General features: G+C 61.2%; 2 protein-coding genes across 5 annotated transcripts; both read left to right on the forward strand.

Moving 5' to 3' along the window:
* Positions 1 to 1,454: 1,454 nt before the first annotated feature.
* NDUFS8 (NADH dehydrogenase (ubiquinone) Fe-S protein 8, 23kDa (NADH-coenzyme Q reductase)) lies at positions 1,455 to 7,440 on the forward strand. Of its 4 annotated transcripts, none has more exons than XM_011987044.1 (7): positions 1,455 to 1,570; positions 2,992 to 3,049; positions 3,126 to 3,176; positions 3,747 to 3,836; positions 3,935 to 4,107; positions 7,046 to 7,174; positions 7,254 to 7,440. In XM_011987044.1, the coding sequence occupies exons 2-7, from the start codon at positions 2,992 to 2,994 to the stop codon at positions 7,383 to 7,385; spliced, it is 633 nt and encodes a 210-aa protein (XP_011842434.1). In that variant the 5' UTR covers positions 1,455 to 1,570; the 3' UTR covers positions 7,386 to 7,440. The 4 variants fall into 4 exon arrangements, with proteins under 4 accessions (XP_011842434.1, XP_011842435.1, XP_011842432.1 ...); XM_011987045.1 differs by having other exon boundaries at positions 1,543 to 1,570; positions 3,764 to 3,836; positions 7,254 to 7,438; XM_011987042.1 differs by lacking the exon at positions 1,455 to 1,570 and adding an exon at positions 1,574 to 1,712 and having other exon boundaries at positions 7,254 to 7,438.
* A 3,154-nt stretch (positions 7,441 to 10,594) lies between these two features.
* Positions 10,595 to 20,640, forward strand: TCIRG1 (T-cell, immune regulator 1, ATPase, H+ transporting, lysosomal V0 subunit A3). Its single transcript, XM_011987046.1, has 20 exons — positions 10,595 to 10,758; positions 12,094 to 12,214; positions 12,573 to 12,651; positions 13,454 to 13,674; positions 13,757 to 13,842; positions 14,204 to 14,330; positions 14,404 to 14,486; positions 14,647 to 14,740; positions 14,850 to 15,062; positions 15,676 to 15,820; positions 17,021 to 17,160; positions 17,235 to 17,392; positions 17,470 to 17,560; positions 18,629 to 18,747; positions 18,831 to 19,044; positions 19,411 to 19,536; positions 19,709 to 19,813; positions 19,884 to 20,001; positions 20,234 to 20,411; positions 20,488 to 20,640. The coding sequence occupies exons 2-20, from the start codon at positions 12,098 to 12,100 to the stop codon at positions 20,564 to 20,566; spliced, it is 2,493 nt and encodes an 830-aa protein (XP_011842436.1). The 5' UTR covers positions 10,595 to 10,758; positions 12,094 to 12,097; the 3' UTR covers positions 20,567 to 20,640.
* The last annotated feature ends 1,666 nt before the right edge of the window (positions 20,641 to 22,306 follow it).

The following is a 22,306-nucleotide window of genomic DNA, read 5'->3' on the forward strand; positions in this document are numbered from 1 at the left end:
ACCTCCTCTTCCTTGGCTCCTGCTTTCTTTTCAGACGATATCAACCTACAACATTAGTCAGGGAGGGGGACAGGGATGGACCTGAGTTTCGTCTCCTGTCTCTCTGGCTGATGTCACCTGAATAAAGTGTTCTTCCCTGGCAATATTTGTATCTCGGTGATTTGCTTTCTGTGCAGCTAGCAACAGGACTCTGGACCAAGCCCCTGGCGTTGGGTAACAATTCTGTAATGATGCAGGATTTCCTCAATCCACGCAGGAATCCACGCAGGAATCGCCTGGCGAAGGCCCGGGGTCAGGTGTGGGCCACCATCCCGAGACCTCCCTTCTCTCCAGGGCCAGCCCCTCTCCTCTGAGCACCTGCTGACCAGCCCAAAGCCCTCTCCACTCCTCAGCCTGAACTCCCCCAGAGTCTCCCTGTGGCCCACAAATCCTTTGGAGGCTCGGGCATCCACATGCAAATCCCAAACCACTGTCCCCTTTGCACACACTGAGCCTTCCCTTGTCCTCGTCCTGGTCCACCGTGCATGTCCTCCCTCTGCATGGGCATGGGACATGCCCTCTGTCTCCTTCCCTTCCTGGCCTGCCCAACTCCTACCCACTCTCAGGGCAGACCCTCCCAACACACACACATACAGGCAGCCTGGGGGCATCCACGGGTCCCTCTACCACAGCATTCCCGGGGACAGGCCCGGTGTGGTGGCTCACAACTGTAATCCCAGCACTTTGTGAGGCCGAGACAGGAGGATCGCCTGAGTCCAGGAGTTCCAGACCAGACTGGGCAACACGGCGAGACCCCGTCTCTACAAAAAATACAAAAATTAGCCAGGCCTGGTGGTGGCAGGTGTCTGTGGTCCCAGTTGCTCGGGAGGCTGAGATGGGAGGATCACCCGAGCCTAGGAGGTCGAGGCTGCAGTGAGCCGAGATCGGACCATTGCATTCCAGCCTAAGCCACAGAGCCAGACTGTCTTCAAAAAAAGAATTCGCGGGGAGGAAACACAGGCTGGTTGAGTACGGGAGTCATACGGATCAGGTGGATCAGGCGGCCGCACACCGAAGCTCTATGGCCCGGGAACGTTACTAAATACTCCCATGCCTCAGTTTCCCGCCTTAACGTGATAACACGTTACTGTAGTTCCTCCACACAGGGCTGCTGTAAGGATTAAAGGAGGCCGCGTGGGTAGAGCATCTCGTCGCCATTACCGTCATCACACGCCCCCCACCCAGACTCGATGGACCCCGTCTCTGCACCCAGGGCGACCGCAAACGCTTTCTAAACCACGCCCCGGATGTCCCGCCTCCGGCGACTCCGAAGTCTTCATTTATTGGCCTCCCCAAACCAACATGGCGGCCCCCTACAAACTTCAAGCGCCGCTCTGTCCTAGCCAATCAAAAGAAAGTATTTCTGAATCCCGCCTCTTTCAGCAGCCTTATTGGCCAATCAGACCACACCATGGAGCATCAATACAGAAAAAGGGGAGCCGGCCGGCCCAATGGGAGCGTCCTAGAGTGTAGGCTCCGCCTCCCGATTGACTGGCCTGCTCCGCAAGGCAAGTAGTGGCGGCGCTTCAAGGTGGGTGTTCATGTCTTGTCCGCGAAAGCCGGGCGTGGGCAGCGTGGCTTCGGGGGCGAGTGTGGTGTCCCCGTTGGCGCCGCCAGCTCTGCCTGGGTTTCCCCTCGGCTCACTTAGGACCCGCGGCCTCCGTGTCCTTCAGGTGCAGCGGGGAGCCCGCTCTCAGGGCGCATGCGCCGGCCGCTGTGCTCCCTCGGCCTCGATGGGGTCGGAGATCACTGGGAAGGTCGGGGAAGGTGCCGGGTTGGGTCCCTGGAACTACAGTCAGTGATCCAAAGGAGTGGGCCTGTTAGGGGGTCACAGGTCGTGGGAGGAGCACTTATGAGCTCCGACTGAGTGCCGGGCTCTGGGGTGCCCTTGGCATGTATGGGCTCCCCTTATTCCCAAGATCACCAGCCCCCAACCCACTTCATAGGTGAGAAGACGGAGGCCAGGTCACGTCACCTGCCCAAGGTCACGCGGCAGGCTGGGGGACAGTTCCAGGAGGGCCTTGAAGCTGGGGGAAGGAATATGGTACCGAGGACTGTTCAGGCCTTGAAGGGTTTCCAGCAGGGCAGGGCTGGGTTCCGATCCTCTGCGTACCTCCTTATCATGTGACTTCAGAAGAGTCACTTTTTTTTCTTTTTTTTTTTGAGACGAAGTCTCACTCTGTCGCCCAGGTTGGAGGGCAATGGTGTGGTCTGGGCTTACTGCAGCTTCTGCCTCCCGGGTTCAAGCGATTCTCCTACCTCAGCCTCCCGAGTAGCTGGGATTATAGGCGCCCGCCACCACGCCCGGCTAATTTTTGTATTTTTTGGTAGGGATCGGGTTCCACCATGTTGGCCAGGCTGGTCTGGAACTCCTCATCTCAGGTGATCCACCCGCCTCGGCCTCCCAAAGTGCTGGGATTACAGGCGTGAACCACCACACCCAGCCCTGGCGAGTCACTGAACAAACTGAGCCCCAGCGCCTTATTAGTGCCTCCCTCGTGGAGTCCTTGTAAGGATAGGATGGCAGTGCATGTGACCCCCTGGGCACGGTGTCTGGGGTGGGGAGCTAGCAAAGTTAACTCTCAGTGCATGCTGGTAGGGGCTGGTAATGTTTTTGGTCAGATTTGGGGAGGATGAAGGGAGGAGCAGAAAGATGGGAGACAGGATCTCTGGGAGGGAGAAAGGAAGGATGGATTTAAAAGGTTTCTTAGGTGAGGCAGAACTTGGAGTCCACAGAAACTGAATTGTAGCTCAGCTGAGCTGGATCAGGTGGAAAGCCGGGAGGCGCTGGGAACAGGAAAGCCACCTGTGCCTCTGACAGCAATGGGGTATGAGTAGAGGGCAGAGCGACACATGGGTCTCCAGTGGAGGCTTGGGATCCCTGCTGTGCCAGTCTCAGAAGAGGATGGTACTTGGGCACACCCCACTCTCCACCCCTGTTTCTGCCCCCAGATGCGCTGCCTGACCATGCCCACGCTGCTGCGGGCCCTGGCCCAGGCCGCACATGCAGGTAGGACCAAGGAAGCCTTTGCTGGGGGTAGGGGAGCCCAGTCTCCTGGCATGAGGTCACGCCCCTCTTTTTGCAGGACCTCCTGGTGGCCGGACCCTCCACAGCAGTGCAGTGGCAGCCACTTACAGTGAGTACCCGGGTGGCCTCTAGCCTGACTGGTCCTGCCGGAGGTGGGGAAGAGACCTGAGTTCCAGTCTTGGCTTTGTCAGGGGCGTTCTTCTCTGAGCCTGTTTCCACTCTTAAAATGATTATGATGATGGAGACTGACTAATTCCCAGGGACAGGGTCCATCATGGCCGGAGTTAGCACGTGTGATCTCAGAGCTCCCTGGGGGTGATGGGGAGGGGGTTGCCAGGTGTGAGCCATGGGTACCTGTGCCTTTTGCCAGTCCCTGGTGAAGGTAAAGGCTCAAGCCCCCCACTTCCCCCCTTGATTCCTCTTTCAAGCCCTGTTGGGCGGGGGTGCCTCTGGGCTCGAATGGCCACCCAAGCACAGGGAGAGGTAGGCAAGGATGGGCTCAGGCCAGAGGCGGCCTCCAGGGTCCTTGCTGAGGCTGGGGAGAGGTGTGGTGAGTGTACCGCCCCTTTGGAGCCCAGCAGTTGCACCTGGAAGTGAGGGCCAGGCCTCCTCTCCCGGAGACTCCAGGGAGACAGTGTGCGAGGCCCCTGCCACGGCCTCCCTGCCCGCCTCTCTGCAGAGTATGTGAACATGCAGGAATCTAAGATGGACATGAAGTCAGTGACTGACCGGGCAGCCCGGACCCTGCTATGGACTGAGCTCTTCCGAGGTGCGTCCTGGGCAGGAGGGGACAGGGCGGGTGCCGGCTGGGCACAGATGCATGGGGGAGGAGGGTGCCCCTGCCCACCAAACCCATGCTGCCCACAGGCCTGGGCATGACCCTGAGCTACCTGTTCCGGGAACCTGCCACCATCAACTACCCGTTCGAGAAGGGCCCGCTGAGCCCTCGCTTCCGTGGGGAGCACGCACTGCGCCGGTACCCATCCGGGGAGGAGCGCTGCATTGCCTGCAAGCTCTGCGAGGCCGTCTGCCCCGCCCAGGTGAGTCCCCGCCCCAACCGACCACCAGGCCAGACCCTGCCACTGGGAGAGGGAGGCCAGGCAGCCCTAGGCCCAAACCCTGGCCCCTGCTTGATGTGTGTCCCCAGGGAAGTCCCTTTCCCTCTCTGAGCCACTTCCCCCGTGAATGGGAAGGATGAGGTCTTGCTACCGGAGCACAGAGTCAGTGAGTTGGCAGAGTGCAGCTTCCAGCCCTGGGCAGGTGCCTGACACACACAGGTTCCCCCTTGGGGTCTGGCCAGGGGTGTGACCTGAGGCCATCAACCCCTCCCTGGATATAGCCACCGTTTCCGGGGTCCTGCTTGTGTGCCTGTTGCAGCTTCCCTTCCCCAGTGGCTGCTCCCCTGAGGCCCGGCTTTCCGTTCAGTTAGTGGGTCTCGTGCTTACCAGCGGGGGCCAGGCCTGTCAGCACAGGAACAATATGACTCGGTCAGAGCTCTGGTCAGACCCCTGTGTGTGCCTGGCAGGAGCCCCGGCAGCCGCCATCGCTACTTCCTGTGCGCACAGCAACCCCTCCCAGTGTTCTGTGACTCGGGTGGCTCCTGTCCAAGTCCTAGTTTGTCCCCTGGAGCACTCCCAGCTCCTCCAGGCCATGAGCTGCGGCTCTGATGTCTCTACTCCAGCCACAGACTGGGAGCGCATAGGAGTGTCCCCAAACAGCAGTCATGATGGTCACGGCCGTGGCTTCCACATAGTGAGTGCTGTCCACAGACAGACCTGGCACTGTGCCACGTGTGTGACGCGCAGCCTCCCCTGTAATCTCAACAACCACTCGAGGAGGTAGAGGTTATTGTCCGCATCTTTATAAGCACTGAAGGATGAGCCTGCCAGCCACAGGCCCACTGTGAGTTGTGGCCACTACATTTCTGGGATGGGGGCGTAGGAGAGTCCTTGCCAGGCACCCTAGAAGGTCCTCCCAGCCAGCCCCTCCCCCAGCGGGCTACCCAGGAACTGAGAGTTAGGACGTGCCCTTGAGTTAGGGCTGTGCCCCCCTACTTGCTGTGTAGCTTTGGAGAGTCCCTCAACCTCTCAGAACCTTGTTTTTCTCATCCATCAAATGGAGAAAAGTAGATTTAAGGCACAGGATTGCAACCAACCGTGCAGGCGTTCTCGGCGATGTTGCAGGTTCGGTTCTAGACCATTGGGGTAAAGTGAGTCACACAGATGTTTTGGTTTTCCAGTGCATTTAAAAGTTAGATTTAGACCGGGCACAGTGGATCATGCCTGTAATTCCAGCACTTTGAGAAGCCGAGGTGGTGGATCACTTGAGGTCAAGAGTTTGAGACCATCCTGGCCAACATGGTGAAACCCCGTCTCTACTAAAAATGCTAAAATTAGCCAGGCCTGGTGGCAGGTGCCTGTAATCTCAGCTACTTTGGAGGCTGAGGCACGATAATCACTTGAACCAGGAGGCAGGGGTTGCAGTGAGCCAAGATCGCAAAAAAAAAAAAAAATTAGGGCTGGGTGTGGTGGCTCACACCTGTAATCCCGGCACTTTGGGAGGCCAAGGCGGGCGGATCACAAGGTCGGGAATTCAAGACCAGCCTGGCCAACGTGGTGAAACCCCGTCTCTAGTAAAAATAACAAAAATTAGCCGGGCGTGGTGGTGCACACCTGTAGTCCCAGCTACTTGAGAGGCTGAAGCAGGAGAATTGCTTGAACCTGGGAGGCGGAGGTTGCAGTGAGCTATGATTGCACCACCACACTCCATCCTGGGCCACAGAGTGAGACTTCGTCTCAAAAAAAAAACAACAACAAAGAATTTACACTACTGTAGGCTGTGAAGTATCTAAAACACAATGTACCTTAATTAAAAATACTTTAGGGGCCAGGCACAGTGGCTCCCACCTATAGTCCCAGCACTTTGGGAGGTCGAGGTGAGTGGATTACTTGAGCCCTGGAGTTTGAGACCACCCTGGGCAACATGGCAAAACCCCGACTCAACAACAACAACAACAAATACAAAAAATTAGCCCTTGTATTCCCAGGTACTTGGGAGATTGAGGTGGGAGGATCGCTTGAGCCTGGGAGGTTGAGGCTGCAGTGCGCTATGAGCTGCATCACTGTACTCCAGCCTGGGTGACAGGGCGAGAGTCTGTCTCAAAACAAAAAACCAAAAACAAGAAAAAAAAACTTTATTCCTAAAAAGTGCTGACCCAGAGATAAGAAGCAAGCATGTGGTTGGTAAAATGACGTCAGTGAGCTTGCTTTATGCAGGGTTGCCCTAAACCTTCAATTTGTAAAACTCAATATCTGGAAAGCTCGGTGAGGTGAGGCGGGACTGTAACCCAGCCCCCGTCGCAGGGTGACACCCTCAGGGCAGGGGGCGCTACACTGAACAACGCAGTGAACAGCACCCTGGTGAGAATGGGGTTCTTAGCAGATGACGCCGGCAGCTGACAAACAGGCAAAGCAGGCCAGGCGTGGTGGCTCCCACTTGTAATCCCAGCACTTTGGGAGGCCAAGGCAAGTGGATCATGAGGTCAAGAGATCGAGACCATCCTGGCCAACATGGTGAAAACCCATCTTTATTAAAAATACAAAAATTAGCTGGGTATGGTGGTGCACACCTGTAGTCCCAGCTACTCAGGAGGCTGAGGCAGGAGAATCACTTGAACCGGGAAGGCTGAGGTTGCGGTGAGCCAAGATTGTGCTACTGCACTCTAGCCTGGCAACAGAGCGAGACTCTATCTCAAAAAAAAAAAACAAACCAGCATGGCAGGGACGCCAGCAGGGCGCGTGCCGAGGAGACAGGCGCCAACGGCAGAGGTGCAGGGCGGCCTCTTAACTGGAGTCCGGGAGGCCTCTGAGGGGAGAGGGCTTCTGGCAGACACCAGGGGTGGGGATGAGCAGTGACCCGGGCAATGGGGGCTGGGATGTGACAGCGCAGCGCAGCAGTGTCTGGTGGCCCCTCCCACAGGCCATCACCATCGAGGCTGAGCCAAGAGCTGATGGCAGCCGCCGGACCACCCGCTATGACATCGACATGACCAAGTGTATCTACTGCGGCTTCTGCCAGGAGGCCTGCCCCGTGGATGCCATCGTCGAGGTGCGTGAGGCCCCTGGGTGGGAGGGGCGCTGAGGCTCCTCAGCGGGGCCTAACCACTGTCCCTGCACCCCACCTGCAGGGCCCCAACTTTGAGTTCTCCACGGAGACGCATGAGGAGCTGCTGTACAACAAGGAGAAGCTGCTCAACAACGGGGACAAGTGGGAGGCCGAGATTGCCGCCAACATCCAGGCTGACTACCTGTACCGGTGACGCCCCACCGGCCCACAACCCCTGCTGCCCAATAAAACACTGCTCCAACCCCACGGCCTCTTGTCTTGACTCTGGTGGTCCAGGGTGGGGCCATCCCCCACCTGAGGGGGATGCCTGAGGCCTGTGGTGCCTCTAGCTGGACTAGGTAGCCCCCTAGTCTTTATGCTCTCTGCGGTCCTGCTGCCCCAGCCCGGCCTTCCTGTGGACTCCAGGGCCCCACCAGGCCCTCATGGCTGGGCCACAGGCTGCAGCATCACGATCACCCTGCCTCTTCCTGGGTGTCTTCCCCGAGGCCCAGCAATGCCAGAGGTCACCACAGTCCTGTCGTTCCCACAGTCCCAGCTGTCCCGGCTGGGGCCTGGGCCTCCTGTCTCCCAAGAGCCATCCACTTCTAAGACCCTTAGGACTTGGAGCATCCCAAGGCTTCAGGCTGAAGAACAGCAAGTGGCAGAAACTCCGGCCGGGGCATCCTTGCTGGGGGTAGGAGGAAGCCTGCTTGGGGTGACAGTCACGCGAGGGTGACACAGGCCCTGCTGGCCCTGAGCTGGCCTTGCCTCCAGCCACATCCTCTTTCTTCCCCATGTTCCCCAGGCCAGGCTGCTCGTCCGGCAGCTGCTCACCACTTCCTGCTTTGCAGGCCCAGCAATGTGGTGGGGTTCCCCCCAGGGTCACACACAAGCCCCTTGCCCACATAATGGCCAAAAGCAGCCCACTTTAACTTGTGCTAAGCACTGTGGAAGGATTTCACTTCATTTGCAGTGAGGAAACCAGCTCCGAGAGGTGAAGAGGCTTGCTCAGGGCCATGGAGCACACATCCCATAATAAAACTCAGTTCACAGACCTTGAACCCCTGTCTTCCATCATTTCCAAAAGTGCTTTTTACAAAGCACTACTTTGTAAAAACCTACTTTGAAAGAACAAGTTTCCTCACCCAGTGAGTTTGGGAAATGCTCCAGCTGCTGTCTGCCTGCTGGCAAATATGACGTGGTAGACATTCAAGGCTCTGAGAAGGCCTGCAGCAAAAAACCAGCCTCTCCCAGCCCATTTCCAGGAAGCCTTTTCTAAGGTCTAACACCTGGGCCTTCTTGCTAGGCCAGGCATTGCCATCTAATGCCAAAGTGGCCGGGCCCCTGCTTGGGCCCCGCAGCCTGTGGCACTGGGGTGAGAAGTAACTGCAGGAGTCGAGGGGAAGCCTGGAGCCTGGGAAGTGTCCACAGGTCCGGCTCACAGCGCATCTTGGCCACTGATGAAAACAGGCACTCCTTCCAAAAACCAGGCAGGCATAGGACTCCTGAATCCCTGCAGGTTTAGCTGTTCCCAGACATAACTGCTGTTAGAGCGCGGCATGGAGCCTGTAGCTGCGCACGGAGCACTTCTATTCCAAGCGGGTCAGACTTTCCAGCTCACCGCTGGTTCTCTCCCTTAACCGTGGCCTCCCGGGCACTGCTCTGCTGAGACCGCACCAGAGCTGTCTGGTTGTGTCAGGCCCTGCCCCTGTCAGAACAGGCCTATGACCCCCAACAAGTCCCCCAATTTTCTGAGGAACCACAGCTGAGCTTGGTTGTGACTCAGTTTCCAGGCCCGACTCTGGGGCTCCATTTGTCCACCCCTGCCACAGCCCCTCAGGCCTTTGCTCACTGTGTGGGGCTTAGGCATTGCCAGAGCTGAAGGGCCCCTGGCCTCCAGTGGGAATGCCCCAGGCCTGGCCAAAGTGCAGGCAGCTGGGTGGCCGTGAGTCCCAGCTTCCAGGCGCTAGGACCTGATGATGCCCATGGTGCTGACCTGGAGCAAGGTCACAGTGACAACCTCGGCTGTGGCTGCCGGTGGAGCTGACAGCTGGCCTCTACCCCAGGGTATCTCCCAGGGCCTGCTGGGTGCGAGGCCCTGGGCAGAACAAGGCAGCATGGCCTGGCCCTGTGTCCTGCTGCCAGTGAAGCAGGCCCGGAGTGGGGCAGCCATCCACCCAAGGGCCAGCGCGGGGCCTCTCCCGGGTGGTCAAGAGCAGGAAGGTGTAAGCACCGCCTTTCACTGCCGCGCACCCAAGGGAGGGGTCCCGGAGGTGGGAGAGCATCCTGGGGACCCCAGGCCCATGAGCCTGCGAATGTTGGGGTCCCATCAGCCAGAGGCACACAAGCCTCAAAGTGAGAGGAGAGCAGGGTCTCATCCCCTATCCTGAGCTGGGTCTGAGCGGAGCTGCCCCTGCATCAGGGCCAGCACAGACGCGTGCGGTTGGCACTGGTCCGTCATCCGCTCCGTTCTCCAGGTCTCCTCTCAGGGATTAAGCGCCCCACTGAGGACCCGTCCGCGAGGCCATAGCCTGGGCTCAGCCTCCCCCAGGCTTCCCGGACTCCGGTGGAGGCTTGGGCCGGGGGCGGGGCGTCCCTGGCCCCTCCCCGTCGCCCCGCCTGCCCGGAAAGGAGTGAGCTGCGCCGGGCCCCAGGCGGGCGGGAACGCAGCTCTGAGTGCGGCCCGGCGTGCGCGGAGTGGGGCAGCCAGCAGCGGAGCCGCGGCGCGCAGCCCACCCGGGTGAGTGACCCCGCTGGGGTCTGCGGAGCCCCAGCTCTGCCTGCCCACCCTCTTCCCCCGCCCCGGGGAGGGGATCTCGGCGCCCCACCCAGTTGGCTCCGTGAATGCAGCTCAGCCCGCCACCCCGCCGGGTGTCAGGCCTTGGGGGGGCCACGGAGGATCGCCAAGGGAGGAGGAGAAGGGTGGGGTGTTGGCCAACAGAGCCCAGCGTTCCTGGGCCTGGTGTGCGCGGAGCTTTCCCTGCTGCATTCTTCCTGGGAGGGAGGGACCCATTCTACGGATGGGGAAGCTGAGGCCGCCCAGCTAGGAAGTGTCAGAGCTGGAGACCAGCTGGGTCTTTGGACTCCAGAGCCGACCCCATTTGGAATGGAGGGGCCGCCAGACCCTCTCCTACTGCCTTCCCGTCATCCGCGGGGGAGGGCGGGAGTGCAGAGAGACCTGGTGGGTTCCTGGAGGAGCCTTATGAGGGGCCAGGAAAGGGGCACAGGGTGAGGAGTGGGCTGGAGCCTAGACCCCAGGGCCGCAGGATGGAGGCATATTCATTTACACCATAAAAGTGGTTGGGTGACCCCTGGCTAGAGTGGGGATCAAGGGGGACAGCGGTAGGGGGTGAGCCAGTGAGGCCTCACATGCCAGGTGCGGGGGTTGATCACATCCCCACACCCCTCCCCCTGCCCATTATAGGTTGTTCCCCCACCCCCTGGGAAGTGCTGGAAGGAGCTGAGCCATTGGCATAGTGGCTGTGGGAGCCCTGATGGCCCTGAGCCAGGGGTGCCCCCTCCCCGGATCCCCAGAGCTGACTCCCTACACCCCCTTATTTGGCCAGCACAGCCCCAGAGGGAGCCAGGTCAGACCGCAGCCCTCTTCCGAGCTCACCCTTTGTGCTGGGCACATAACGTTGGACTTTACCTCTCCAAGTGTCAGTGGAGTCCTATATAAAACAAAGGTCCAGCGCCCCCTCCCCCAGGATTTCTCCCCCCAGGGATTAGTGTGAGGTCTTGTGGATGAAGGGATTCAGTCGGGGGCTCTGGTTATTTTTGTCACCTCCCTAGATCCTGTCTCTGTCAGGGGTGCCACGTCCCATTCACCCAAAGAGGAAGTAGAGGCCCAGAGAGGGTGAGAGACTTGCCCAAGGTCACACAGCCCTGGGCCCCAAGTCCCTCTGCCCTGTGGCCGGGCCTGGTCCTTAGGGATGGAACCCAGGCCCCCGCTGCCCCCTGCCCGGCCCGCTTGCAGCCTTGGGCCGTTCACTCAGTGTTCCCTCGTTCCCTCCTTCTCTCCTTTCCCAGGCTGGGGCTGGGGCTGCGGTTCTCTATTTAGAGTTAAGTAAACCAGACCCGGGGGAGGAAGTGACTGGCTGGGCAGGCCCTGGCCAGCCCAGCAGCAGGCGGGGCCCTGACCAGGCCTGTCCCCTCCCCCTAATTTTCGAGCTGAGGAACTGAGTCCCACAGAGGGGCGCTGGGCCCCCAGAGCAGTGGCTTTGGAGCTGGAGGGGCCCCAGCATCCACAGGGCCAGGGCGGGTTGGAGGTGGCCTGGCACCCGCCCTCAGCCTGCATCGGCCTTGAGCAAGTCCCCGGGCCCTTCCCCGCCATTCTGCAGTTTCACTTTTGTTGGTTTCAACACCTGGTAGGCTGCGGCTGCTGCCAGGCAGCCTGGGCCTCAGGGGATGCCCCCCTCCCAGCAGCGGTGCTCCCTGGCCAGTCCCAGGGTACCCAGTGGAGATGCCCACCCCCGCCTCTCAGCACATGCAGCCCCACAGGGAGCAGGGAGGGCTCCAGCCACCCCCGGGGCAGCCCTGGGCCTGAGTGCCTGGGCCAGTGGGATCCTGTCTAGGGTGAGGGCAGCCTGAGAGGGGGAGGCCAGAGTGAAGGTGGGGGTGGAGCCGGTGTCATTGGGAGATGCTGGAGGTAGGGGCGGGGGTCCCTGTGGGCAGAGCAAGCCAGGAGAGAGCTTGAGGTTGGCCCGAGAGTGGGCTTTGGGGTCTCCCAGTCCCACTGCTTACTTCCTGCGTGACCTCAGCACCACGCCAAGCCTGCCCAGGCCTCAGTTTCCACCTCTGTCAGATGGGGGTGGTAGCAGCAACAGCTTCCAGGATTCAGTGAGTGAAGGTGCGCAGATGCCTGTGGTTGGGAACTGTCTGTGGTCCGCCTCTGACTGGCCCCCATCCGTGTCCACCCACAGGACCATGGGCTCCATGTTCCGGAGCGAGGAGGTGGCCCTGGTCCAGCTCTTTCTGCCCACAGCTGCCGCCTACACCTGCGTGAGTCGGCTGGGCGAGCTGGGCCTCGTGGAGTTCAGAGACGTGAGTCGGGTGGGCAGGCGTGGGAAGGGGGCTACTGCCGAGGTTAGCCCGAAGGCCGGTGCAGGATGGGGACCGCCCCCCCATAGGGCCCTGGCCCCGTTTGAACCCCAGCGGCCCCTGCCATGGGCGCTGCTCATGGGAAGCCCGTGACTAAGGCCCCTGAGTGGGCTCCTCCCCATGCCCTCCCGGGGTGTGGGGTCTGGTCTGTGCTCTGATCGGCCTCTTGTGGCTCCCAGGGTGCTCAGCACCTTTCTGGAGGAGGCAGCTGAGGCCTGAGGAGAGTCAGGCCTGGGCTCTAGGCTGAGAAGCTCCCTGACCCCCTTCCTGAGACACTGACCCCTCCGTGTGGCACCCACAGCTCAACGCCTCGGTGAGCGCCTTCCAGAGACGCTTTGTGGTTGATGTTCGGCGCTGCGAGGAGCTGGAGAAGACCTTCAGTGAGTTGGTCCCAGGCGTACATTCCAGGCAGGCTTCCTGGAGGAGGCATGGGCCAAGTTTGATCTGAAAGGAAGAGTCTGGGTTTGCCAGGTGGAAGGCAGAGAAAGGAGGTACAGAGCAGGGCCCTGCATGGCCAAGACAGAGCAGCTGAGATCTGTGAAGTGTGCTTGGGAAGGTGGCTGCCTTGTGTGGGCTGAGCAGAGGGCCTAGGGCAGGGCTGGCTGGGGAGGCCTTGAATGCAGCGTAAGAGCCTAGGACTTCGTCCTGTGGGCACCGGGGAGCCACAGGGATTTCTAAGTAGGGAAGAGGCACAGACAGAGCTTTCTCGTCCGCAGCTGGGCTGGCGTGGGTGGGCCCAGGATCTAGGGTTGGATGCCCCCAAGGAGCATGCAAAAGGGACCCCTGTCCTGGGGAACCGCTCTCAGGAAGAGCCTGAGGGGCACCAAGGCAGGGGCATGGAGCAGGCTGGGTTTTGTGTTTGCTGTTGCAGTTCATAGCTTTTCAACAATCAGGCAGATACAGGACGCACGCCAGCTCCGGTCCCAAGCCCTGCAGCGCGAGGGCCAGCCTGTGGGGAGACCTCAGGCCCTCTGCCGAGCAGTGGGGAGGGAGAGCAAGCCCAGACCTGAGCTCAGAGGAAGGGGAGCACAGCTTCTGGATGGAGATTTGGCCAGGATTTTCCGTCTGCCTCTGCCTGGTGAATCCAGCAGCTGGTGGCGGATGGCGTTTGGGGCAGCAGGTGGGGTCCTCAGCTGTTGAGACAACGTCGACTGCACCCCACTCCCGTTCCTCTGCGCCCAGCCTTCCTGCAGGAGGAGGTGCGGCGGGCTGGGCTGGTCCTGCCCCCGCCTGAGGGGAGGCTGCCGGCACCCCCACCCCGGGACCTGCTGCGCATCCAGGAGGAGACAGAGCGCCTGGCCCAGGAGTTGCGGGATGTGCGGGGCAACCAGCAGGCCCTGCGGGCCCAGCTGCACCAGCTGCAGCTCCACGCCGCCGTACTGGGCCAGGGCCATGGACCCCAGGTCAGCTCCAGCCCAAGCAGGAGACTGGGAGGCTGGGGAGGGGCTGTCCGGCCCAGGGCTCATGGTGCTTCTGGACTCCTAGCTGGCAGCCGCCCACACAGATGGGACCTCAGAGAGGATGCCCCTGCTACAGGCTCCGGGGGGGCCGCATCAGGACCTGAGGGTCAAGTGAGTGAGGGGTTGACCTCTTGTCCTTTCTGGCCAGCCCAGAACCCCTGGCCAGTTGCTGGGCTGGGCCGGGCCAGGCTGAGCTCCAACTCCTTGTCCAGTGCTCTCCCCTCTGTTCCTGCTCTCAGGCTGCCCCCACCTCCTCCTTCAGGCCCGGAACTTCCCACAGTCCCAAGCCCTGGCCCTGAGGGGGTCCTTCTCTTCTGGCCCTGCCCAGGAGGCCTCCTGCCTTCCGCTGTGGGCAGGGCCAGTGGGCCCAATTGCCCGATTACCCATGCTGGTCAGGGTCCTGCCCCGGGGGCCTGGTGGGGGAGGCAGGGCGGGAGGTTGGAGCAGTCCTGCCCAGCCCCGTGGCCGCCAGCTTTGTGGCAGGTGCGGTAGAGCCCCACAAGGCCCCTGCCCTAGAGCGCCTGCTCTGGAGGGCCTGCCGCGGCTTCCTCATCGCCAGCTTCAGGGAGCTGGAGCAGCCGCTGGAGCACCCCGTGACGGTGAGCAGCTGGCCCTGGGCTGGGGGGTCCTGGGCAGAGTGAGACTCCAGAATCAACTGAGCCTGCTCTGCAGGGCGAGCCAGCCATGTGGATGACCTTCCTCATCTCCTACTGGGGAGAGCAGATTGGACAGAAGATCCGCAAGATCACGGACTGGTGAGTCACTGGGAATACCCGCCCCACCGCCCCGCTCCGCAGGCCCCTGTTGTCACCTCCCAGCCTGCCCTGTCACGACTCCTCCCCATGAACTCCCTTCAGACTCAGAGTCTCGTAGCCGGGACCCTCAGGCCCCTCACGCAGCACAACCTCCCTCCAGCTTCCACTGCCACGTCTTCCCGTTTCTGGAGCAGGAGGAGGCCCGCCGCGGAGCCCTGCGGCAGCTGCAGCAGCAGAGCCAGGAGCTGCAGGAGGTGGGTGCCCTGGCCTGGCCTCCCAGAGGTGGGTGCAGGAGGTGGGTGCTCCCAGCCCAGCCACCCCACCTGCCCGCCCAGCCCCCGCTGACTGCCCACTCTGGCGCAGGTCCTGGGGGAGACAGAGCGGTTCCTGAGCCAGGTGCTGGGCCGGGTGCTGCAGCTGCTACCGCCGGGGCAGGTGCAGGTCCACAAGATGAAGGCTGTGTACCTGGCCCTGAACCAGTGCAGTGTGAGCACCACGCACAAGTGCCTCATTGCCGAGGCCTGGTGCTCCGTGAGAGACCTGCCTGCCCTGCAGGAGGCCCTGCGGGACAGCTCGGTGAGCACGAAGCCTGAGACCTCACCCCCTCCCCACCCGCCCCTCCTACCAGGCCGGGGCATTTCTGCCTTAATTCCAGCCCCCGGCTCCCTGCACCTGGGCTTTGCCCAGGGGCTCCTTCTCCTCCCAGCCTCCTCCACGGCCCACCTCTTCCAGGGAGTCTACCCTGTTGGCCCTGGCCCAACGAGCCCTACCCTGACTTTCCTGAGTCCCTGGAGGCTGACGGGGTAGTTTTAGTCAGAAGCCTCATTTCAATTCAGGCCCCCCTGTGACCTTAGGCCTGCTTATGGTCTGTGGAACCGGTGTGATGCCCCTGCCCCCGGGGTCACCCACCACGCACAGCAGGTGCTTGCGGGTGAGGCTGGGCTCCTTCTCCTGGGCCGTCCCTAGGAGGCAGCACGCTTGCCTTTCCCAAGCCATTGCCAGTCCATGTGGTGTCTTTGGGCCCCCACCAGGGCATAGCAGGGCCGATCATCTCACTTCAGAGAGAGGGGAAGGGGCTGCTCAGTGAGCCCCCACAGGGCTCTGCATCTCCAGCTGGGCCTGGCTGGGGGTCCCAGGGTCCCTGAAGGCCCCTGCCACTGGTCTGGTCTCTCCCTGTCCTGGCATCCAGACGGAGGAGGGAGTGAGCGCCGTGGCTCACCGCATCCCCTGCCGGGACATGCCCCCCACGCTCATCCGCACCAACCGCTTCACAGCCAGCTTCCAGGGCATCGTGGATGCCTACGGCGTGGGCCGCTACCAGGAGGTCAACCCCGGTGAGAGCCACGGCGCCCTTACTCGTGTCCTGGGAGGCTCAGCTGCCCCACTGGATGGGTGTGAGCCTGAGCGGGAGGTATCTCCATCCCGGGCCCGGCCTGCCCTCCTGGGATGAGGAGCGCGCATCCCGTCACTCTCGAGAGGCTGTTGGGCTCTGCAGCCAGTGTGAGGCTTTATGTCGGCTCCCAGCCAACTCCCCCTTGTTGAGTTTACAAGGGAGCCGCACGGGCTTGTGCAAAGAACAGAGGTTGTGCGGTGGACATGGCCCAGGTTGGAAGCCCATCTCGCCTACTTTGATATGTTTCTTAGCTTCTCTGAGCCTCAGCTGCCTCACCTGCAAAATGGAAATAATAGTGCAAACCTCAGAGGAATGTCAGGAAGCTTAGTGACCATTGGAGACTGCAAGCCAGAGCCAGGGGGCAGCCTGTGGTGTGGTTGGTTTGGTCACATGGTTTTGTTTGTTTGTTTGTTTGTTTTTTGAGATGGAGCCTCATTCTGTGGCCCAGGCTGGAGTGCAGTGGTGTGATCTCGGCTCACTGCAACCTCTGCCTCCCAAGTTCAAGCCATTCTCCTGCCTTAGCCTCCCGAGTAGCTGGGACTACAGGTGCCCATCGCCACGTCCAACTAATTTTTGTTCTTTTAGTGGAGACAGGGTTTCGCCATGTTGGCCAGACTGTCTCGAACTCCTGACCTCAAGTGATCCGCCCACCTCAGCCTCTGAAAGTGCTGGGATTACAGGTGTGAGCCACCACTCCTGGCTACACAGTGTTTTTTGGTTTTTTGGTTTGTTTTTCTTCCAGAGATGGAGTCTCGCTCTGTCGCCCAGGCTGGGGTTCGGTGGCATGATCTCGGCTCACTGCAATCCCCGCCTCCCAGGTTCCAGTGATTCACCTGCCTCAGCCCCCAGAGTAGTTGGGCAGGCGCGCGCCACCATGCCCGGCTAATTTTTCTGTTTTTAGTAGAGACAGGGTTTCACCATGTTGGCCAGGCTGGTCTTGAACTCCTGACCTCAGGTGATCCCCCCCACCGTCTCGGCCTCCCAGAGTACTGGGATTATAGGCATGAGCCACCGTGCCCGGCTGCTAAGTGGTGGGTTCTTGACTGCAAGCCAACAGGGCCTCTGTGGCATCTTGGGCCGGGAGACGGATGCTGGTGTGTTTGGGGGTTGCCAGCTCACCCACCATGCCCTCTGCCCACAGCCCCCTACACCATCATCACCTTCCCCTTCCTGTTTGCTGTGATGTTTGGGGATGTGGGCCACGGGCTGCTCATGTTCCTCTTCGCCCTGGCCATGGTGCTTGCGGAGAACCGGCCGGCAGTGAAGGCCACGCAGAATGAGGTGAGGGGCCGGGCTGGGGTCCTGATGAGGGTAGTGGGGCCAGGCAGCCCCTCACCACACTGCTGCCCCCCCAGATCTGGCAGACTTTCTTCAGGGGCCGCTACCTGCTCCTGCTCATGGGCCTGTTCTCCATCTACACTGGCTTCATCTACAACGAGTGCTTCAGTCGCGCCACCAGCATCTTCCCCTCGGGCTGGAGTGTGGCCGCCATGGCCAACCAGTCTGGCTGGAGGTGAGGCCCGGGCCCCAGCCTGGCCGGGGGCCCCGCAACCCCCACAGCCCTGACCGCCCTGCCCTCCGTTGCCACAGTGATGCATTCCTGGCCCAGCACGCGATGCTTACCCTGGATCCCAACGTCACCGGTGTCTTCCTGGGACCCTACCCCTTTGGCATCGACCCTGTGAGTCCTGGGGTGGAGTGTCCGCGGGTGGTGAAGGCAGCTGGGAGTGGGGGCTGGCACTCCCCTCGGTTCAGCCCTCCTGCAGTGCCATCGCGGAGCACTCCTGTGTGCCAGGCCCTTTCCTCAGCACAAGAGGCAGACAAGGCTCCTGCCCTGCAGAGCCTGCATCACAGTCCCCTGAGTGTGCAGAGGCAAAGCCAGACCGGACAGGAACCAGTCTCTTGAGTGTGCGGAGGCAAAGCCAGACCGGACAGGAACCAGTCTCTTGAGTGTGCGGAGGCAAAGCGAGACTGGACAGGAACCAGTCTCCTGAGTGTGCGGAGGCAAAGCGAGACTGGACAGGAACCAGTCTCCTGAGTGTGCGGAGGGACAGGAACCAGTCTCCTGAGTGTGCGGAGGCAAAGCCAGACCGGACAGGAACCAGTCTGTAGCTTGCACTGTGCTAAGCACTGTTCCCAACCCTCTGTGGAAGTGATTTTCTTTTTTTTTTCTTTTTTTTTGGGATATGGAGTCTCATTTTGTCACCCAGGCTGGAGTGCAGTGGTGCGATCTCGGTTCACTGCAACCTCCATCTCCCGGGTTCAAGCGATCCCCTGCCTCAGCCTCCTGAGTAGCTGGGATACAGGCACCTGCCACCATGCCCGGCTAATTTCTGTATTTTTAGTAGAGACGGCGTTTCACCATGTTGGCCAGGCTGGTCTGGAACTCCTGACCTCATGTGATCTACCTGCTTCAGCCTTTCAAAGTGCTGGGATTACAGGCGTGAGCCACCGTGCCCGGCCTGATTTTCTGTTTGAACCTCATCACAACCCCGTGGGCCGCACGTTAGCCGTGTCCTCACCTAAAGAAGAGACTGAGGCACAGAGGCCATGCCCAAGGTCACCCAGGCTGGAGCCGTGGCGGCTGGCCCATCTGTGCTCTGTTGCCCCTCGGTGGGTGGGTGATGGATGAGGCTGCAGGCTCCGAGGGGGAAAACAGGGTGATGAGAGAGAGGGACTCGGGCCGGGGACTTCCTGGCAGTGCTGGCCAGGGAGCCCCTGAGTCCAGCCTGCCCTGCTGCCACCCTAGGTCTGGAGCCTGGCTGCCAACCACTTGAGCTTCCTCAACTCCTTCAAGATGAAGATGTCCGTCATCCTGGGGGTCGTGCACATGGCCTTCGGGGTGGTCCTTGGAATCTTCAACCACGTGTGAGGGCCAAAGCTGCCTGGGGGATGGGAGGCTGGCAGGCCAGAGTGGGCCCCAGTGACCACGCCTCCCTCCTACCTGCCAGGCACTTTGGCCAGAGGCACCGGCTGCTGCTGGAGACGCTGCCGGAGCTCACCTTCCTGCTGGGGCTCTTCGGTTACCTCGTCTTCCTAGTCATCTACAAGTGGCTGTGTGTGTCGGCTGCCAGCGCTGCCTCGGCCCCCAGCATCCTCATCCACTTCATCAACATGTTCCTCTTCTCCCATAGCCCCACCAACCGGCCACTCTACCCCCGGCAGGTGTGCTGTGGCTGGGGGGCCCAGCTCACACAGCCTCATGGGGATCCCATGGTCACTGGGCCACTGGGAGCTGCAGGATCCTCGTCCGAGAAACGGGGATGCGGGCCCCGGGCTGTGCAGACAGGGCCGTCAGAGGTGATGGTGTGCATCTTTAGCAGGTGGCACAAGTGGCGCTGGGAACCTGGGGTCCATTCCCTCAGGAGTCCTTATGGAGCCAAATCCTCACTCAGTGAGGGCACGGAGCCCCCGGGGGCCCTGAAGGGAGGAGCGGCCACAGGCTCTCTGGGCCCTGTGACTGCTGTGATCCAAGTTCCTGTGCAGGTGTGCACAGCAGGGGTGCCCTGACTCTCGCCCTCTCCCTGGCAGGAGGTGGTCCAGGCCACGCTGGTGGTCCTGGCCTTGGCCATGGTGCCCATCCTGCTGCTTGGCACACCCCTGCACCTGCTGCGCCGCCACCGCCCCCACCTGCGAAGGAGGCCCGCTGGCCGACAGGTGGGACCGGGCCTAAGGTGTGGGGGGCTGCTTGGGAGGAGAGGCCACTGTCCGGTGTGTACCTGACTCCCCACTTCCTCACAGGCTCCTAAGTGGCCAGGAGCAGGCCTGGTGGGTGGCGGGGGCCCTCCTGAGGCTGGAGCGCTGCCAACACTGCCTGCTCGTTCCCCAGGAGGAAGACAAGGCTGGGTTGCTGGACCTGCCTGATGCATCTGTGAATGGCTGGAGCTCCGATGAGGAAAAGGCAGGGGGCCTGGATGATGAAGAGGAGGCTGAGGTGGGTGCGGTGCCTTCCTGGGGGTGGGACGGGTGAGGCCCCGCTGGCCCTCACTGCACCCGCCCCACAGCTCGTCCCCTCCGAGGTGCTCATGCACCAGGCCATCCACACCATCGAGTTCTGCCTGGGCTGCGTCTCCAACACCGCATCCTACCTGCGCCTGTGGGCCCTGAGCCTGGCCCACGCCCGTGAGTGACCTGGCCACCGACGGCCAGCCCCGGCTCCTGGCTTCTCACTTACGGCTGCTGGCTGGGCGGGTTTCTTTTCTCTGGGCCTCAGTTTCCCCTCTGTAAAGCGGGACTGTCCAAAGAGGTCCCTCGCTGGCTCCCCGTGCAGGGAGGGCTTCAGGCTGCGGCAGGTAGGTTGGGGGCTGGCAGGCCCCCACTTGCCGTTGGCCCCCACTGTCTCCTTTGCTCGCAGAGCTGTCCGAGGTTCTGTGGGCCATGGTGATGAGCATAGGCCTGGGCCTGGGCCGGGAGGTTGGCGTGGCGGCTGTGGTGCTGGTCCCCATCTTTGCCGCCTTTGCTGTGATGACCGTGGCCATCCTGCTGGTGATGGAGGGGCTCTCGGCCTTCCTGCACGCCCTGCGGCTGCACTGGTGAGCAACCACCCTGTGGCCTGGGCTGCTCGAGGTGGGAGTTCCCCTCACCAACCCCTCCTCTTCTCACCCCCAGGGTGGAATTCCAGAACAAGTTCTACTCCGGCACAGGCTACAAGCTGAGTCCCTTCACCTTCGCTGCCACAGATGACTAGGGCCCACTGCAGGTCCTGCCAGACCTCCGTCCTGACCTCTGAGGCAGGAGAGGAATAAAGAGGGTCCACCCTGGGGAGTGATGTCTCGTCTCTTCCCTCCCTTCTAGCTGAGGCAGGTGGCAGGGTAGAAGGCATGGTGTAGGATCTGGGACCTCAAAAAGTCGAGGCCAGGACCTGCAGATCTGCAATGTCAGACTCTTGGGGTGAAAAGGGGCAGAGAAGGGCCAAGGAGGGACGTTTCCAGCACATTATAACTTGGAGTGAGCAAATGTATTCCCAGGCCGGGTTAGGGGAGTGAGCTCCCCATCCTTGGAGGTGTGCAACTGGCTGTGAGCGGGTGTTTGGGTTACTCTCTGTTGGGAGTGGTGCCAATATCCATGCCCTGGTGCCGGGCCTCAGGGGGCTGGAAGTACAGAGCAGTCTGGGGCACCTGAGTCCCGGTCCATGCTCCAGGCAGGGCTATGGTGTCACACGCCCAAGGCCACATGCCTGCCAGGAAGGGCAGAGGCTGTCCCGAGCAGCAGACATTACCCCAGGCCCCGGGGGTCAGAACAGGGGCTGAGCCTGACTCCAAGCCCAGCCTCCCCTCACTGAGGCTACAGTCTTCCTGACCCCTCCCCGGTGCTCCTTCCTGCGTTGCTGGCAGGACGGGGGTGGCTTTCTGCAGTCTCCTCTGGCCTGGGTCCCACCCCTGCTGGGAGGCAGAGCCAGTGCTTCCCAGAAGCCAACAAGCTGCAAAGTGGTTCTTCCCACAGCTGTGGCTGTGGCCCGCTGCTGGGAGGAGCCTGTCCATTGGCTCCTGGACTGCCTTGCTCAGGACCTCCGGATGCCAGCGGTGGTATCAGGGCCTCTGAGGTAATTCTACATGCCGAGCAGACTCAGCTTAGAGAAACGGTGCCATGGTGCTGGGGTAGGAACAGAGGAGGCTAAATGAAGGACTCCGGAGAGCTGCAGGTGGATCTGGACCAAATCCAGAACCCAACGCGTCACTCCCTCCTGGGGAGGGAGCTGGGCAGAGACTTGGGGCAGGCAGTGAGGTGGGGATAGGTGAGCAGCACTCGTGGCGACTGGCCCCAGTGTGATTTAGGAGGGGTGTGGTGTGGGATCCCAGGGAGATGACCAGTCAGCCCTGCCCTGGCTTTGACATGGGGGTACCTGGCAGTGGTGGCTAGAGAAGTCCAGTTTGCCATGAGAATGGCACATAAAAAGGCACTGGGGTGGGCACCTCTGGGGCACGGAGGTCACTGGGAGACACAGGGATGGAGTGGGTCACCTGCGTGGAAGACTCGGCAGTGAACAGCACAAGGCCCGAGCCCATCCCTGTCCACGTGAGCTTATGGCCTGATGCAGAGACCACCAGGGGCTCCAGGAAAGTTAAGGTGCATGGAGAGAAACGATGGGCCAGGGCCGGGCCCAGGGTGGTTTAGGGAATGCCGGTGTCTTGGGTAGAATAGCAAGGCCTGAGATTGTAACTGAGCTGACAGCAGGGCAAAGTGAAGGAGACCAGTATTGGAAGATCGGCTCCAAATGTATCTCTGCAAGGAGACTGCAAGTGAGCTCGTGTGTGAAGGACCAGGCAGAGGTGAGGGCTAAGTGAGGCCAGCAGTGGCCTGGGCACAGGAAGATGGTGAGTGAGAAGCCACCAGAGCTCCTATGCAGGAGTGTACCACCACTGCTGTTCAATTCAGTTTGGCTTCACCTGTTTAAAACTGTAACTCTCTAGAAGGGTGAATAGTGAAA

The sequence above is a fragment of the Mandrillus leucophaeus genome, unplaced genomic scaffold (assembly GCF_000951045.1).
Source record: "Mandrillus leucophaeus isolate KB7577 unplaced genomic scaffold, Mleu.le_1.0 Scaffold30, whole genome shotgun sequence".
Taxonomy (NCBI): Eukaryota; Metazoa; Chordata; class Mammalia; order Primates; family Cercopithecidae; genus Mandrillus; species Mandrillus leucophaeus.